Source organism: Protopterus annectens, chromosome 2.part0 (genome assembly GCF_019279795.1).
Source record: "Protopterus annectens isolate FY-2018-M chromosome 2.part0, PAN1.0, whole genome shotgun sequence".
NCBI lineage: Eukaryota > Metazoa > Chordata > Ceratodontiformes > Protopteridae > Protopterus > Protopterus annectens.
In genome coordinates this window covers 585471945-585491479 of record NC_056728.1, presented here as the reverse complement: position 1 = coordinate 585491479, position 19535 = coordinate 585471945, and the positions used below count along the sequence as shown (strand labels likewise).

The window sequence follows — 19535 nt, the reverse complement described above, 5'->3', positions numbered from 1 at the left end:
TGACATCGATGTGACCCACAACTGTCGGTTCATCCCACCAGGGACAGACCTCTTGTTGTGTCAAGAGTAGACCTAGCTGGTCTACAGTGTTTCTCCCACTGGTAGCATCCTGCCAGGGTATTCTGTAGCAGTGGTTTGCTCACACACCTGGCCAGCCTCATCTCCCGGTTCCACGGAACCAATGCCCCAGGTGTGACATACTGTGCATGAGCATGCTCACACTCCTCCACGGTGTGCACCGTATATCATTATTCCCTTCGGTATTATGCAGGACTACTGTTCTCACAGTATGATTGGACAGGCACTGTTCTGTTCTGCACATAGACTGCATATAATACTGTGGTTGAGCAATGGACACATGTCTTCTGGTATTAATCAACACACTTATATACAGTTCCTATACTGTTGGATGCCTGTGCTGGATGATGTGTTTGTGATAACAGCAGCTGAATGTGTATCCACCATGGCTTAGTGGAACTCACGTCTACTATAGTGTGCAGGGTCAGGGGTTTGCAACCTGGCAGTGCAGATTATTTTATTAATGGCCACAACAACAGCTGTTGGCTACAGAGTGACTAAGGCACTGTAGAACATTTGTAGGTGGGTATGTGCTTGTTTGCAAGAAGCACAGCATTACTGACCTCTGGTTATGGCATCTTGCACTCAGTTAGCCTCTACATTGCTTGACCAGTGTGGCACTCACATACCGGCAGCCAAACAGGCTTATACCCGCTTGCTCCCGCATACACACACGCAACGTCATGCATTTTGTTCACATCTGTCAACCGGGACAGTCAGACTGTATGCTTGTCCATTGTCAGCAGTGGCCCGGGGTGTAGAGCTCCACTTTGACTCCAGCTATGTAACCCAATTAATACTAGAGTGTTCACATTCATAGAGGGTAACAGACATAACATAGCTACTTCTCCCATTAATCATGCTTAGTTTACATTAATCTGTCGGTATTATCCATGCTTAGGTCAGGTTTACATGTCAGGTATGACTGTTGACAAAGGTCAGTTTAAGGTGAGGTTGGATTCCTGTTTCACAGGTCTGGATAGGTTACATGCAGGTATTTGGGGTAGATGTAGTTATTCCATACATGTGTGGTAAAGTAGAGGCGAATAGCTAAGCAGTAGGTAGGTAGGTAGTGCTGGTGACATTGTAACTGTATAGTAGCCAGTAGGTATAATTGGATGGGGAGCAATACGGAAGGTATGTCGGATGTTGGGATTTGTATGCGAGGCAGGACAAGAGGTGTCGGTATCACTAGTTGATGTAGTGGAACAGAGTGTGAGGTGGGGGGGGGGTTTGCAAGGTGGTGAGCCTGTGCTGCCCCAGGTGTGCTTGTGGTGTTCCTTCATGTGTTAATTACATGTGTCCTGTGGGACAGCTGTGATACTACATGTGGGTTGGGGTTCCAGATACTGGCAATATAGTGGGGGAAGAGGGTGCCACCTACATGTACCCGTAGACATTAATAGAAATGGAACAGGAGCTGATAGGTACGTGGTGTGCATGGGACACAAAGGGGGGTGATAGTAGGGGGGGATTATCCAGGGATGTGCAGGATGGTTGCAGGGAAGGTCCACAGCTGGCCATGTTGTCTACAACAACAGCTGTGCATATGCACAGCATTTGGTGTTTGCGTTGGACACTCACACCCCTGGGTGGGGGTGAGGACTACAATAATACCTTGTGATGCCAATTACATTGGCTTACATGACTACAGTGGGGAGTTGCGACCATGTGTTCCTAGGTGTTGTGTAGTGGGTTATGCAACAACACATATGGTTATACCGTACTTTGCCATGTAAACTGGACTGTGCTGCGGTGGGACCCATATCGGGAATGGCTGCCTGTTAGGCGAAAGCATGCCTGTTGACTGTACAGAATCCGCGGCCTGTCGAGAGTTTGCTTCATAATATTGGTGTGTTCCTCTTACAATCTGCACCTGTCTGGCAAATACCTGGGAAATGATGCCATTAAATACAGACAAGTAATTGGGTTAAGACTCCACATCTTTCAGATGAATCATGCTAATGCATGACCTATGACCTATTTAACATATTATTCTATCAGCTTTCTAAGGTTGTAAGTGGAATATGTACTTTTTGTCCCTATTTGTCCCCCTCCCCAACGGTTTAAGTTCTGTCCAGTAGTTTTGCTCTTAGAGGTTGAGAGGTATGGGCGTAAGATCTGCCCAATTCGCAATAATAAGTATATCCCCGGAGCAGTCTGAATACAACTGCATCAGCCAACACTTGCACGCCTAGGCCCATAATTCATACCCATAGTTCCCCCACCTGCCCCTCCTCTACAGCACTCATCCTTACTGTGGGTGCAGGTGGGGTCTAACCACACCACTACACATTACCCACTCTCCATGTGTCGGGACCCATGTCGTACGTTGTCTCGACCCAAGGGTCATCAGGCTTGCACAACCTACTGGTCCATGTACATATACAGCCTGGTTAGATAAATCATTACAGGGACTGACTCCGATGATCATTAATTTTTGGGGTGTCCCACAAGGGACATTGATGTCTTTGTTTCAAGATTAGACTTGGCAGGTCTCTCCCACTGGTGGTATCCTGCCTGTGGTCTGAGAAGCAGTGGTGTGTTTACTTGTATCGTGTGTTTGTATGCTTCACCTGTCTAGGTGGGTGGGGGGGTGTTGATGCTATGTGTTACACGTTTGTTGATTGGACCCCTCACCCCCATTGGCACGGCCTGTGAACATATGTAATCCTTAACTGGTGTAACATATCTATATATATATCTATATCTAAATATATATATATATATATATATATATATATATATATATATATATATATATATATATATATATATATATATATATATATATATATATATATATATATATATATATATATATCTACATCTATATATACATATATATATATATATCTGCTGTATACTACTATTTAATAAATTGTTTTCTAGTCCTGAGGAGCTTTTCTCCCCGGGTCTCTACTGTAAATGAGTCGAAAGCTCAGCCAGACTTACCCGGTTAACAGATATAATTTAAATACATAATTCTATTAATACCCTAGCTATATATATGTGTATGTTTTACACACGTATATAAATATATACTTCTACATATCTATATACATACATATATATATATATATATATATATATATGTATTTGGATATATATATATATATATATAGATATATATATAAATATATATATATATATATATATATATATATATATATATATATATATATATATATATATATATATATATATATATTGCTGTATATATATATGTCTAGTGACATATGGATGTATGGGTGTCTGCATATGTATACATCTATATGTGGGTATTTAATTATATTCTGTCTCTGTATGTACACATTTGTACAATGGAGAGGGGGAGGTTTTACTCCATGTAGGTATAGGTATATATACACACACACACCTCTGCAGTTGTACATCTACATATGGTTATTCCGTTCTTTGCCATGTACAATAGACTGTGCTGCAGTGGGACTCATAGTGGGAGTGGCTGTCTATTGGGCGGCAGCCCTGCCCAATGCACACTATTGCTTACATCCCTGGGGTGGTCCACATAGACCCACTCCAGCCAACACCTGCTCAGCTAGGCCCATAATTTCATACCCATAGTTCCCAAACCACACATCCTCTTCAGCACTCTTCCTTACTCCGGGTGCAGGTCGGGTCTGGCCACAACAGTACACTGTACCCACTCCCCACTTCTCGGGACCCATCACGTATGTTGTCTCGCCCCATGGATCATCAGGATTCCCCTACCTTGTACACTGGGAACATGCATGGCCTGCCATTCGACATCAGTGTAATGGCAGGAAACCCAAAAATGTTTGAATTTTCAGTGTCCCACAAGGGATATACATGTCTTTGTTTCAAGATTAGACTTGGCGGGTCTCTCCCACTAGTAGTATCCTGCCTGTAGTCCGGGAAACAGTGGTGTGTTGACTTTTATTGTGTGTCTGTATGTTTCACCGGTCTAGCTGGGGGGGTGGGGGGTGATGCTACGTGTTGCACATTTGTTGATTGGACCCCTCACTCCCATTTGCACGGACTGTGAACATATGTAATTTGTAACTGCTGTAACATATCCTAGCTATATACATGTGTATATTTACACACACACACATATATATATATATATATATATATATATATATATATATGTGTGTGTATCTACATTACTATATACAGATATATCTGTATATGCATGCATACATGTATATATTTATATATTGCTGTATATATATATATCTAACGACATATGGGTGTATAGGTGCCTGCATATCTATATATCTATATGTGGGTATTTATATGTATTCTGTCTCTGTATATATACATTTGTACTATGGAGAGGGAGAGGTATATCTCCTTGTAGCTATGGGTAGATATACACACACATACCTCTACATATATACATTTACATCTGGTTATTCCGTTCTTTGCCATGTAGATTAGACTTTGCTGCAGTGGGACTCATAGCGGGTGTGGCTGCTCGTTGGGTGACGCCTTTGCCCAATGAACACTTTTGCTTACATCCATGGGGCTGTCCATATAGACCCACTACAGCCAACACCTACACACCTAGACCCATAACTAGCTACCCATAGTTCCCCCCACCCACACCTCCTCTACAGCACTCATCCTTACTCTGGGTGCAGGTCGGGTCTGAACACACCACTACACACTGCCCACTCTCCACTTCATGGGACCCATCTCGTAAGTTGTCTCGACCCATGGGTCATCAGGCTTTCCCACCCTTGTATTCCGGGTATGTACACAGCCCGCCCAGAAAGGTTGTCGCACTGGCTTCCTTCCATAATATGACAATTTTTGGGGCATCCCACAAGGGACGGTCCTGTCTGTGTCCCAAGATTAGATTCACAGGTCCACTGTGTACCCCCCCCAGTTATATCCTGCCTGTGGTCTGAGGAGCAGTGGACTATTTACATTGTTTGTGGGTTTGTGTGTATGTTTCCCCTGTCTGGCTGGGCGGGGGAAGGTCGTCATGCTACGTGGTACATGATTCTTGCTTGGACCCCTCACTTCCATTGGCATAGCATGTGAACAAATGTCATTTTTGTGTGCTGTTTCCTATCATTGCTATATATCTGTGTATATGTACACACACACACACACACACACACACATATATATATATATATATATATATATATATATATATATATATATATATATATATATATATATATATATATATATATATATATATATGTATATGTCTGCATATATATATATATATATATATATATATATATATATATATATATATATATATATATATATATATATATATATATATATATATATATATATATATATATATATATATATATATATATATATATATATATATATATATATATATATATATATATATATATATATATATATATATATATATATATATATATATATATATATATATATATATATATTATATATATATATTGCTGTATATATATATATATATATATATATATATATATATATATATATATATTTATATAAAAAAAACATGTGGATGTATGGGATGACTATAGTGTACAGGGTCCTGAGTTTGAGCCTTGCAGAGGCAGTTTATTTTGTTGTTGGGCAGAACATGGGTCATTGGATTCAGAGTAATTAGGCACTTTAAAGCGGTTGTAAGCTGGTTTGCTCAGGTTTGCGCAATGGTAACCATAGCTAACGTCCTGTTACAGTTTCTTACACTCAGCTTCTACTTTGCTTAATCTGTGTGAACAATGCTTACCCCTCGTGCAAACACACTTGCACACGCTTAACGCTGCTTATTTGTGCTTTGACCTGCTTACTTGTGCCTTATTCATTATGACACTTACACTTCACATGTGCATTTCATGCAGTACTCCAGTTCACATTTAAATGTTATTATGTAGGTTTTACGGCAAAACGATGTAAAATTATGTTCATATACAGATTTCCCATGGAAAACAATTTGTGATGCAGTGGGACTTGAACCGGGAATGCCTGTGCATTAGGCAGATGCTCTAACCACTCCACTGTTGCTGTGCTGCTTCGTTTGCATATATGTTCCTTGTTATCCTCTTCAGCTTTTTCAGCTGCTTTAACCGTAGATAAGCGATGGGCAAACCCGCGCACCTACAGTTAGCTTTACTCGGGGTTTTAAAAAAATAAATACATAGGTTTCTTCATTTTATTTCAATGTACTGTTGCTGTTGAACACATGGGGACTGTTGGTGGAGATATGCGGACACCTATGAGCAGTTTTGCTCATTTATTTACACTGTCTTCTGTTCTGCTTTGCAGGGGCGTATTTATTCTAAGAGCTCCTCTCTCAGACATGCCTCCTGCACTCGTCCACACTCAGTGTAGGATTTGGAGCTCCGGCGGCATGCCTTCATTATTATGCATGGTGCACTGCCGTCCTCCTCTTCAACTGCAGCTTACTAAACTAACTAACTAAACTAGTCCTGCACGGCAGATTAGTGAATCCGGGGAAGTGTTTTTTATTTAATCAATATAAAACATTTTGAAGGTCTGAATGGTCATTAATGTTAGCTCATGGTTTTATTGTCAGATATGCTGAAAATAGACACGTCTGTGAGTATTGCTGATTTTCCTAAACACATTTTCTTATGCCTCTTTGTTCTTAACTGAGGTGTAGCTAGGTATTTTTGCACCCAGTACCATCCCCCAGTCTGATGCCCCCTTAAATGCAGGTTCAGGAGAAAAAAAACTCTTTTCTACTTTTAAACTGTAGCAAATTGCTTGTATAGCAAGATGCATCTGCTACAGTTTATGCCACACATTGGCCACTGAAGAGTTTCAGGTCTGATCACAAAGGCAATGCTGGTATGTAATGAAAATCCATTGGGATCTGCTGATCACACCTCCTAACACTTTGAACCTTGGGTGGCTGCTTTCTTCACCGAAACCCTAGCTACACATCTGTTTCTTAAGCCCAGCCACTGTTGGATTGTCTACATGTTTCTGTCTTCTGCCTCCTATATAAATTTACTTCCAAAGTCCCATCTACCCTAATTTTATTTGTTGTTACTTGTGAGCAGTACAAGATGATATTGTAAAGGTCATATTGTGAAGGTACTCAACTTGAACTGTTAACATCAATAACCTACTATGCATATCTTTATATCCATTACATGTACATGCAATATTTACAGCTATAACCATTTTACAGCATATTTTTAAAATCTTTTAATAGTAGCAGTAAATATTACTGTTTTGCAAAGTAGCTGACTATAGATAAAATAGAAATAAACTTTGCTTAAAAAGAAGCCTTATTACAAATTTGTAAATTGAAAATTAAGCATTGACTAGCAGTACATATTTATCTGAATTACATTTTAACATATGGAAAATTTTACTTTAACTTAATAATCCTTATTTCAGATAATGTAAGTACTTCCTCATTGTTGTCTAGTTCTTTAGTTAATTCTAACTCTTTGCAGCCTCATTAATTTTAACATACCATGTATGTCTGTCGAAAACAGCATTTTGATGATATTGCAAATTCATATTTACATATGTGCATACAAATATACAATAATGCCCTTCTAGCCTGCCAATATACCAGAACAGTTGTTTTCATAAGTGTCCAAGCTGTTCTTAAAAATATCTAAACTAGTACTTGCTTTAACTCATTACATCCAAGTGACACCTGCAGGTGCATCTGCAGATAACTCCTACTGATGCCTCCAGGTGTCAAATGTTGCTTGTTCATAGTTGCATCAATAATTCCAAAACCATACTATGTACAAGGTTTTAAAAGATTTCATCTTAAAGCTCACATAACGGCAAACTCAACTGCATTAATATTTGACCACTGTATAGTGCAGGTAAAGAGATATTAAATGTTGTCTTCATGATATTAGTTTATATAGATATCATTTTTACATTTTTCTAAATATCTCAACAACCAAGTAACATAGCCAGAACTCCTTAGCCTCATAAGAAAGCTTTCAGTTAGATGAACAAAATGCTGCTAACAGAATGTGTATAACTTGAATGGTTGCTGAGAGATTGTAAGTTATTTGCAAAATATTACAAACATAATAGTTATTGTGTTTACTGTGACTTATAAAACTCAGTTTAAGACCTAGAACCTTAAGAATACTACCGGTGTAAAAATAATTTGTTCTGCAGTGTTTACCATTTATACTTCATTCATACCCCCATGGTTCCAGGGATATGAACATTTGTTTGAAATGTGAAGACATAATTTGATTCTGTCAAAAGGCTTAACCTCTGCTCATTGGAAGTTACAGTGCAAACTTCCTGAGCTCCACTGGAGTGAATGAGTTAATGTAGTTTGGTAGTCTGTTCCATGCATCAGCTGCTCTCTCAGAGGACCAATTAGTACAAATGTCATTCCTATACAGTCTTCTACATAGGTTGCCTGATGATTCTCTACCACTTTTAGATAATCTCAAACATTCCCAGAGGTAGCTGTCTCTAATTGCCCTATATACCTGAATAAGTTCTCCTCTAAGATATCTGTTTGAGATACTATGCAAGTTCAGATATTTTAATCTTTCATAATAACTTAAATTTTCACATCCACAGATGCCCTTGATATATTTTTGCTCTACTCTTTCTAGTTTATACACGCTTGTTTTCTAATAATGTTTCCATACTGTTAATCCTTACTCAAGTTTGGTCTAATATAACTAACAAAAAATGACTACATCATTTCTGATTTTCTAAACTTTATACATCTTTTTATACAACCAATATATATATAACTATCATTAACCAATTGGTTGATATGATTAGAAAAACTCAAAGCTGGTTCTAGCCATATAGCATGGTACTTAAATGAATCTATAGTTTTAATCACTGTGTGCCATATTAAGTATTCACTTTTCAGTTTACATCTCCAAAATCTCAAATGCTTAGGTTTTTGATGTATTATCAGCATATTATTCTACTGTGACAAAATGATCAATTTAGTCATGTTCTTTTGCAGACATGCCCTATCTGTAACACATGCAATCAGTTTACCCATTTTCAGGTCACTGCATACAGACTGTAGAACACCTCAGATGAAAACAATACATCTGAAAGATAATCTAAACCAGTATGGGCCTAGTGTAGAGCCCTCTGAGAGATCCTGACTATAGTCTCAAATTTCACCTGCCCAATTGTTGTATGGTACTTTACATATCCTATTTGTAAGCCATGCAGTTAGCCGTCTTATCAAATGTACATCAATACCTAGTTAGTATAATTTATTCATCAGTGTTTTGTGTATGACCCTATCAAATGCTAAAGCTAAATATATATAAATTACATCACAGCACAATTTTTCATCCATAGCTGTTATTATATTGTTATAGAACATCATGTTACAGGTGGTAATAGATCTACTTTCAACATATGCATGCTGATATATGGTTTCAAATCCCAACCTTTCCAGTTCTGACAAAAATGTATCCTATATAACCTTCTCCATTATTTTTCTACTACGTGAAAGTAAACGTATGGGTCTATCCTACTACCCTTCCCCTTAAAGACAGGTTGAACAAGTGCATGTCTCCAGTGATGAGTAATTTCTCCATATTTATACGACCTAGTAAATGGATATAATAATACTATAAGTGCCTGCCAAAGTGTTCTTAGATCATCGTTACTTCTTCTTACTTCTTATTACTTCTTCTGTAGCGAATGCTATCACTGCATTTTGTAGCCAGTTTTACTATCAGGCTTTCCTTAAGTATTGGCATATTTGATCTTCTTGAATGTTTTCTCTAGCATCACAGTTAAATTGCCCTGATTTTCCAGCACACAGCCTTACCTGTAGTCCAGCAGTCACAGCCATATATTTTGACTGAGAAGACAATAGATTTGACTGCATGGACATTTGCTGATAATGTGCTATCTTTTCTCTTTAAAATATTATCCAAATGTGCCACATTTGCTTTCAAGAGGCAAGTATCTTTTTTTTTTTGGCGTCACTCACCATCTATAGGGATCTTTGAGCCCAGGAAGATAACATCTGTCACTTCCTCTGGTTCTTTGCCATCTATTTGCAACAATGTCATTGGGTCTGATGACACAACTTTATGTTATTTTTATGTTGAACAGCAATTCAGTTTTTGTGCATTCTACTTTTACCTTCATCCACAAGCTCTTCAACTCCTCATTACTTTCTTTGCCCCCCCCTTTGCCCCCCTCCCGAGTAGAATCATATGTATATGTGATATTGTTACCATATTTCCCAGTAATTGTGATCCTACTACCTGATTCATCTAACTTAGCATTTTCAGTCATACCTCTCAACCTCTTAGAGCAAGAAATCTGGGCAAAGCCTTACATACTAGAGGGACAAAGGCCCCAAAACAGGGACAGATTTTAAATATTGCTCTTATAAACTTTGAAAGTTGACAGAATAACAGGATTTGTCTTAGTGTGCATTTTTCTGAAGAATATAAAGTCTGAAACTTTAATGTATGTCATTACTTAGTGACTTCAGTCCTGAGATCATCTCAGTGATTTGCTAGAAAAATACAGATTTTATATGAAACAGACCAAAAATATGAGGCAAAAATCTGGACACTCTACAATAATCCGGACAGTTGAGAGGTATGTTTTCAGTATTTATAAATTAAATAAGTAAGGTGACAATATTCTTGCCTTGTTGCTCTCCTTTTTCAGTCTTGAATGAATCAATTATTTCAAAGCCAGTTTTCTAACTTTTGCTTCCTGTTCTGCATGCACTTCTCACAGGAAGCAAATAAGGTGACCTGTTATCCTCATTTCTCTAAAACAAACTTTTTCTAAACTTTGTTATGGTCCACACAACAAAATGCTTTAGAATTATCAGTATAGAAGAGAATATTTTTGGAACTCCCATGCTTTCTCTGTTATTCAGAGGATATTTGCAGTTTGATCTCTGGTGCCTCTGTCTTTTCTACAACCATAATTTATATATTAAAGTTCTTGGACTATATATTACTGAAATCTGGATGGCAGGAGTTTGAACATTACCTTGCTAGCATGTGAAACAAGTGCATTTATTTCATGACTTGAACACTCTTTAGCATTGCCATTTTTGGGACTGAAATATCAACTGACTTTTTTCTAATCTAATGACCATTGTTGTTTTTTTTCCAAATTTGCTAGCGAATTCCAAAGAGCAATATAAAATCACCATTCTGCTGGGATTTTATCACCTTCTGCAGTCATGTTAATAACAAGTTTTTCTAGAAACCATTTAACTTCAATTTCCAAGATGTCTGACTCTAAATCAGAGAATGTAGCACTGTATGTATCAGTGAGGTTAGGGTCCTTCTTATTTAGTTATTCTGCATATTTCTGCTCCCCCTTCTTAATATCTTCTGGTTCTGCTAGGTCTTGTGCTGATCATTTAAACATATTACCTGACCTCATTTTTCTGTTCTTTAACATGTCTTGATCTTCTTTTTTTCCACAGCCAATCATGGAGCCCCCACAGACTGCCATTTTGCCATCTTAATCTTTTTTTTTTGGAATATCTTTGTCGCCTCCTCTTAGACAATATTTCAAACTTCTGTTCATAGTTCCTTAAGTACTCTCTCCACCAGGTTTACTCCATCCCTTAGGTATATTCTTTACCTAAACTATTTATGTGGATGATAGTTGCACTTATATCTACCGTGCCTGGAGGTTTGTCTTGTTTTCTTTAATTTAATTCTAAACTTTAAGATGGGAAGCTTATGGTCTGTGCCACAGTAAGCCCCAGGTCTCGTTTTCACTAAATGCATACAGTTTTTCCATCTCTGAGTGCAAAGTAGATAGTTACTTTGATTTCACTGTTGGACATTTGTCCGATATTAATGTAATAAAGCCATTTTTTGCATGCTGAAAAAGAGTGTTTGTTATGACCATTGGATTATTTTGGCAGAATTTGTCTAGTCTGTGCCCCAATCCAATTTGTACTCCAAGGCCAAACTTGCCTGTTATTTTGGTTGCACTTTGACTACTGAATTTAGCATTCCATTCACTTGTAATGATTCTACCATGTTTTTGCTGTTATGTCCAGAAGATCCACATAAAATTAGTTGAATTCCTCCTCTTCAGCAACTGTAATTGGAGCATAAATGTGTATCACAGTAATGTGGAAAGATTTGCATTTGGAGTCTGATAGAGATCATGCTATCATTTTTTTTGGATTGTTCGAGATCATGCTATCATTTTTTTTGGATTGTTATTAAGCTTTGTTTTTGATACACTTTTACAAACTATTAGGGTTACTCCACTTCTTCTGCATGATTCTTGTCTCACAGATAATTATTTCAGACAGAGGTAACCACTATAGTCAGAGAAGAACTGCCTCAGGTTCCCAGAAGATGCATTCTTTCTGATATGACCTTGTGAAAGGTTTAAATATGTCCAAAATACTTAGGCTAAATTCTCAGCAGCAGCCCTACCCTATGAAAATATGCACACCTTTCACTACCTATGAATATTTTCTGAACAAATAGGCCCACAAAAGTCTCACTTGTGCCTCAAAAAGCTATAAGCTCAATAAAACCAGAACGTCATACACGAGTTATCATACGGACCTCCAACTGACTACAGTGTTTTAAACATAGTGCTAGGAAGAGTCCATAACAATAAATTAACTGGGATTCAGACTGACACATGTGGACACTAATCAGGAAGGCACTATGACCTGGCATCTTAGAAACTTTCTAGTAATTGGTGACTCCACTGTGTGTGTGTGTGTGTGTGTGTGTGTGTGTGTGTGTGTGTGTGTGTGTGTGTGTGTGTGTGTGTGTGTGTGTGTGTGTGTGTGTGTGTGTGTGTGCGTGTGTGTGTGTGTGTGTGTGTGTGTGTGTGTGTGTGTGTGTGTGTGTGTGTGTGTGTGTGTGTGTGTGCGAAACAGGGATATACCTCAAAGGACAACATAAGGAGCTCGTATCAGTATCATGCCTGCTTGGAGGCCAAAAGTAGCAACATCCAAACTATGTTAAAAAGGATTAATGATAGCCATTATTGTTGGCATACTGGGATAAAGCCTTCGCCTTTGTAGGTTAGAGTATTTAATCAAATAATTCAGATACAGTACAAGAACAGATGTTCAAATTACAATATGGGGCCTCACTCCAGTCAGACAAGAAGTAACCACTATGTCCATACTGATGCAACAAAAAAAGAAACACCCACAAAGGTCCACTATAGCAGCTGTATGATTAATGCAGGCCCAATACTGAAAACAGTTTTCCAGTTCTTTAGGGCAACACTCATGCAGTATGGATTTATGTCACGCCCATTGGTGTATATGCTAGGCTGAGATGGGTATCACAGGTCAGCATTACATTATGTAAACAGTCATTTATTTATAAATGTTGTCACATTCCATATGTGCATCCACACTACCATTCATGTTTAATATGATATCATCCAACTTGTAGCATCATTTGTGCTGCTTTGGTGTTAATTCCTTTCATTCATACAGTACCGTAGTTTATTTCTCCTCATTATGGGGTCTCATATCAAAGAGGTGATATGAGACTGAGGAGATTCCAATATTTAAACATCATATAAGTCACTTAAAGGCTTACTTGTCTATTACGCCCTAACCCATAAGTGTTACCATTTCAAGGTATCTGATTTAGTGTAGAACCTACTAGATCACAGTACCATGCTTTCCACCACCTTATTTTAATTGTACCATACAGGAGATAATTTCAGCTGAAATGTACAGAGATGGTCCATGTGCATTATAGACAAGGAGCTATAGATGGCTCTGATACAAAAATGAGATAGGTTCATTGGAGTAAATCTGAAAGCAAAAATGAGAACTACAGAGGATTGCTGTCTTCTGTTTTGAGCATAGTCTGGGAAATCATCATCTAGTTTTGAATAAATGGTATTGAAACAACAGCAAACAGAAAATGTTCATAAAAGACCCTGTAGATATTGTTATGTGAATTGCTCTAATAACACTTGTACATTTCCCTATAGTGGAGAGTAACAGGGTGGAGTGGGATGATCATGAAAAAATAAAGATACTGGCTGCTTTAAGATTTCTGCAGACATACCAGAGATCCACTGACTGCTGCCTTTAAAAAGCCATGCTACAACCAAAACTCCATAGCTCTTAATCTGCATACATAAAGCCTACTCACATCATATGGATTTCAGGGAAACTCTTACCTTGGTTAATTAAAGTGGCTGCAGTATCCTTGCTGATTTCTGCAATAAATGAAAAAGTACAAATTAATATCCTTATATGCAAAAAAGACACACAGAAGTAATCCTAGAAAAAAATGAAGTATTCGTGAAAAAGCTGAACAAATGGACCTCTGTATCAGCTGATTTTTATATCAATGATTTTTCTTCACTAATGTACTACCACCATTTTTAATGGAGGCAACGAGGCAGAAGCCACAGTACACACTGCTGCTCTACCTGAGTATGACATTGCAAAGACTTCCCATGGAACATGCTAACCAGAGGTAATCATCAGAGTTATGCTGCTTTCTCAGGTCTCAGGTTAGACATATAGCATCTGATAACTTCTGATGATTTCATGGTGAATATATGGCCAGGCCACATACAATTAATCTGAAAAACAAAGCTCAAATGGTTGTTTAAGGGCACGGAGGAGTGACTCACAAATATGCTACAGCAATTTTAGTACAGGAACTTTCATTTATATTCTACTGAGCAAGGAGATGCTGGACAAAGTCATGGATTTCCTGATGTGAGCATCCTATAGACAGATGTGATATTTAAGTTCTAAGCAATACAGTACCATGAACTCTAGCTGAATTCTGGCTGTTAACAGAATGTACCTAACATGGAAACTTTATCTTTGATAAGACAGGTCTATATTATATCCTCGAATGCTTAAAAAAGTGAACGCTGATTGATCGAACTTATTTTCGCGAAACTGCAAAATATCGAAGCAGCAGAAACTCAATTTTTTTCCAAGGGAAAGAATTCGGTTGTCTGTTTCTGTTGCTTCGGTATTTTCAGTGTTATGGTGGAAAGTTACCGGTCGGATTCAGGTAAGTGTGCGATTGTGTGGATGTGAGTGTTAGGGTGATTTAGGTGGGTTAGGGTTAGGGCTTGGGTTAGGTGTGTTTGCGATTGAGTGGACATGAGGGTTAGGGCAGATTTAAGTGAGTTAGGGTTAGGGAGCGGGTGAGGTGAGTGTGCGATAGTGACGGACCTTAGGGTTAGGGTTTGGGTTAAGGTAAGTGGGTAGTTAGTGGTGTGTGCATAGTTTAGTGTAGGGTTAGGCATCAAATTTTAGGTGTATGTGTGTGGATTTCTGTTTGTTTGGTGTGCTTGTGAAGTGTGTATGTGTTTTGGATCAGCGATTTATTTCCCTGGAAAAAAATCGCTGATCTGACAGTTCGAGATTGTAAGCTTTTGCTTAAATTAGGTTGATCAATCAGCGTTCGCTTTTTTAAGCATTCGATAATATAATATAGACCCAATAAGACTTCCTGTGGCTTCAGAAACCTAAAATGTTGAGTACTTATTGATTAATTGATGACATTTGACTATCAGGTTTGCTTCACTGGGCATAGTTCCTTTTGTAGCAGCAATCTCAGAGAAAAGCCTCCATCAATAAATAATGCATCATGCAAGAACAGAAATAAAAAAAGAAATGTATAAAAGAGCAGTACGCACTAATGTATTAAACTGTCACACTTCTCTTAAATACAGTCACATACCAAATAACTTACTCAACCATTTTAATATTAATATAACTGTTTTGTTAGCATCTTTAAAATGAAACATAATTTTTTAATTTAGAGTTTTCGTGCAGATGTTTTACACTCAGAAACTGTTCAGGTGCAAAGTTTACTGATTTGTGTTTAAGAAATGGTTACACAACTGGAATTATGAAAGACACCTGAACTGTTTACATGGTTAAGGCTGCAGAAAAATTGAATACTCCTGAAGAAATCTTAATGTCTAACGCATACTTGTATGGTCACTTTGTACCCCCTAACTTTTATCTGCAGAATAGTATTCTGACTGTATACAAGGGCATGGAAAGAATAGTTAAGGAATAAATATACTAAAAAGTCTGTCAGATTTGCTGTATCCAGGACTATTTGTAAGCTTCTGAGTGGTGCCAAAGTCTAATCTTCAATTTTTCCCTTAGGTCTGCTAGTTCTCTCCTCTCCTGCACGTTTACTAGCTTATTAGTCTAGCAATTTACCACACTTCTTGTAGCAATTATTGTAGCACACAAAAGTGCTACCAGCACTAAATGTTCTATAAGGAAACAGCTGCAGTACTTATTATTAATGCCCACCCCTCCAGGCATTTCAAAAGGTCAGTTCCCTGTGCTTTCTGTTATTAACCTGATGAACTTGGGCATCCTGAGACAATGTAGCAACTGCCTCATGTACACCGACAACCCTCTCCTCTTAACTCACAACACTCAAACTTGCGAGAGTTGCACTTATATATCCAAACTGGAAGCCACGCACTCTCCAGCCAAGACCAGAATAGCTGGTCAGGAGGAGAAAGGCAACACTTGCAACACACGACATGGAACACATAGCCCTCCAGAACACACACCGGCACTGCCTTCAAATAAAAACACAAACCACACACCCACATTCGTGGAGGCTCTCAATAAAAATCTACCCAAACAGCAGAGGCCTTCAAGGCAGAAATGCACTCAACTACCACAATGCAATACTACTCACGAGACACATACCTCTTCTAAGCAGTGTGTCACTCAACCAAAGCCCCAAAGGCAAAACAGCATGCCCAAAACACTAGTCATAGGTAACTCCATAGTGACATTTATTTTATTTATTTTATTTTATTTAACATTTGTTGACCGGGAAAGTCCGACTAGGTTCCACAGATCCTGTTTTCAGCGGAGGCCCGAGGAGAAATGCTCCAGAAGCATGTCTTTATAATGTGGGAGGAAACCGGAGTACCCGGAGGAAACCCACGCGAACACAGGGAGAACATGCAAACTCCACACAGACGGCACCCCAGCCGAGAATCGAACCGGAGAACATCTTGCTGTGAGGCGACAGCATTAACCGCTGCACCACTGCGCCGGCATGATTGACAGACCTCGATGCTTTGCCAGAGATGGCCTGCATCTGTCACCACTAGAGTTCCAGATACTGGCCAAGGCTCTTGCCCCCCCCCATAGTGCCTTTTTAGGCAGTGTTCCAAAGACCAAATTACCACCGTAATAGCTACAAACAAATGCAATCTGAGGGTTATGCTACTCAATGCTAGAAATCTAAATCTCAAAATGCACTTGCTTGAAGCACTCCTTAAAATGGTGAACATCAACATTTGTGCTGTAACAGAGACCTGGTTCAAGGCAGCAGAAAGCACCCCCAGTACTACCAGGCTATAACTCATTCCACACATTTTGACCCCAGAACTTGGACCGAAGCTCCAAAGGTGAAGGTGTTTCCATATTCTTAAAGGATGCACACACCTCCAGACTGGTACCCCAACATAATGTATCAGAGATACTTCAGGTTCAGCTAACAATAGGTAAGACAGCGATTCAGGTCGTAGCCTTCTATAGGTCCCCGACCATGTCCCAAGACTCACACTCCACGTTCCTAAGCACCCTGGAAAATATTAGGGTTCAACCTAACACTCTTACTGGGTGACTTCAACTACCCCTTCATTAAATGGGAAAATTATTCATGTACCAATACACTTGCCCAACGTTTCCTGGAATTCATTAATTCCAATGCCATGGACCACCTCGTTCTCACCCCCACTAGAGGTAGCAACATCCCTGACCTCATCATTGCTAACATGGACGACCACTGTTCTACACCAATAGTCAACTCCTCCTTAGATCCGACCACAAACTAATGACATTGGAAATCCACCCCCCCCCGCAAAGGTAACTACCAAGAAAAACTTCTCCAAAGCTAACTTTGGGCTCCTAAAAACAGAGGTGGCTAACTTCACGGCACTCATGCAAATGGAGAATAGTTGCATGACCACCGGATCATACACCAATGCACTGTGCGAACATGTACACAAATGCATGGATCTCGCCATACGCAATAGAACCAAGATGCTCTCCTCCAAAAAAAGGAAGTCAATCTGGTGGTCCCCTGCCATAAACAAACTCTACAACAGAAGAAAGAAACTGATGTGGAATAAGTTGAAGTCCCAAGACTGGAAAAACTCCCTTATCAACCTCAACAAAAAGTTGAGATCCCTCATCAAATCCTCTAAAGCTAGTTATGAAAATAGAATTGCAGCAGATAGTAAAGACAACCACAAGGCCTTCTATAGTTATATAAAGAATCTCCACGGCAATACCCAGATTTGCTCTGAGCTACTACACAATGGTACTTCCTATACCAAGCCAACAGATATTGCCAATATACTGGCCGACAGATTCAGTGTCAACTTTACCTCTTCCAAAAGACCAATCACAATACCAGTAGATTGCCAGGCACACAGTATTACTGCTGCACAGGTTAAAATAGCACTGTCCACGGCCAAGAATACAGCTTTTATGGGACCTGACAATATCCCTGGGTGTGTTCTACATGAACTACAGAGTGACCTGGCACTTCACCTGTGTGCCCTGTTCAATCACAGCCTCACCTCAGGCTTTGTCCCTACCAAATGGCACACTGCTACAGTCATCCCTCTTCATGAAGGAGGAGTGAATACAGACCCTGAGAACTATCGCCCCATTAGCCTGATGAGTCGGATATGCAAAGCTATGGAATGCATCATCATGGATCTAATAAAAAAGGATATAGGGAATCTCCAAACTCTGGATCCCACACAGTTTGGTTTTGTGAAGGGCAGATCATGCCTTCTCAACATGGTCGACTTCTTTGAGTCAGTCACCAGAGCTGTGGATGAAAGCATGGTGGTTCATACAGCCAACCTTGATCTGGCCAAGGCCTGTGATACCATTCCACACATAGGAATAATAGAAAAACTCACTAAGCTAGGCATCAACACCTATATCACTAGGTTGGTTGCAAACTGGCTCACAGATAGAACTCACAGTGTGAAAGTAGCTGACTCCAAATCAGACTGCTGACCAGTCATGAGTGGAGTACCACAGGGTTCAGTCCTGGGTCCTCTCCTCTTTGGTATGTACTTCTCTGAAGTCCAGGCCAACACAAAGGGACCCTGGCTGACAAAGTTCACAGACGATTGCAAGTTGGGAGCTATTATTAACTCCCCAAGTGATGTTGACATTCTACTGAAAGGCCTCACTGAGGCCACCAACTGGTGTCAGAACCATGGCCTTAAGCTCAATGCCAAAAAATATGTCATCACGTCCTTTGAGAAAAACCCATTTCCTATGAATTACCACATTGATGGTAGTCCATTGAACACAGAAGGCATTATAAGAGATCTGGGAACAGAGGTTGAGAGCAACCTCTCTTTTGACCACCACATTACCACTGTGATCAGAAAGTCCTTCTATGTGGCACATCTCATTTCTAAGGGTTTTGCATCCAGGAAGAAAAGGGTCATTGTCTCCC

The 19535-nt window shown here is 39.1% G+C and overlaps 1 protein-coding gene across 14 annotated transcripts in view; it reads right to left on the bottom strand.

Moving 5' to 3' along the window:
* Positions 1-19535, bottom strand: part of LOC122793158 (transmembrane protease serine 11D-like) — a 971710-nt gene that overhangs the window by 529329 nt on the left and 422846 nt on the right. For all 14 annotated transcript variants that reach the window (XM_044060954.1, XM_044060958.1, XM_044060960.1 and 11 more), the window contains one exon: positions 14209-14247. In XM_044060954.1, coding sequence (XP_043916889.1) covers positions 14209-14247 — 39 coding nt within the window. The remainder of the gene's footprint in view (positions 1-14208; positions 14248-19535) is intronic.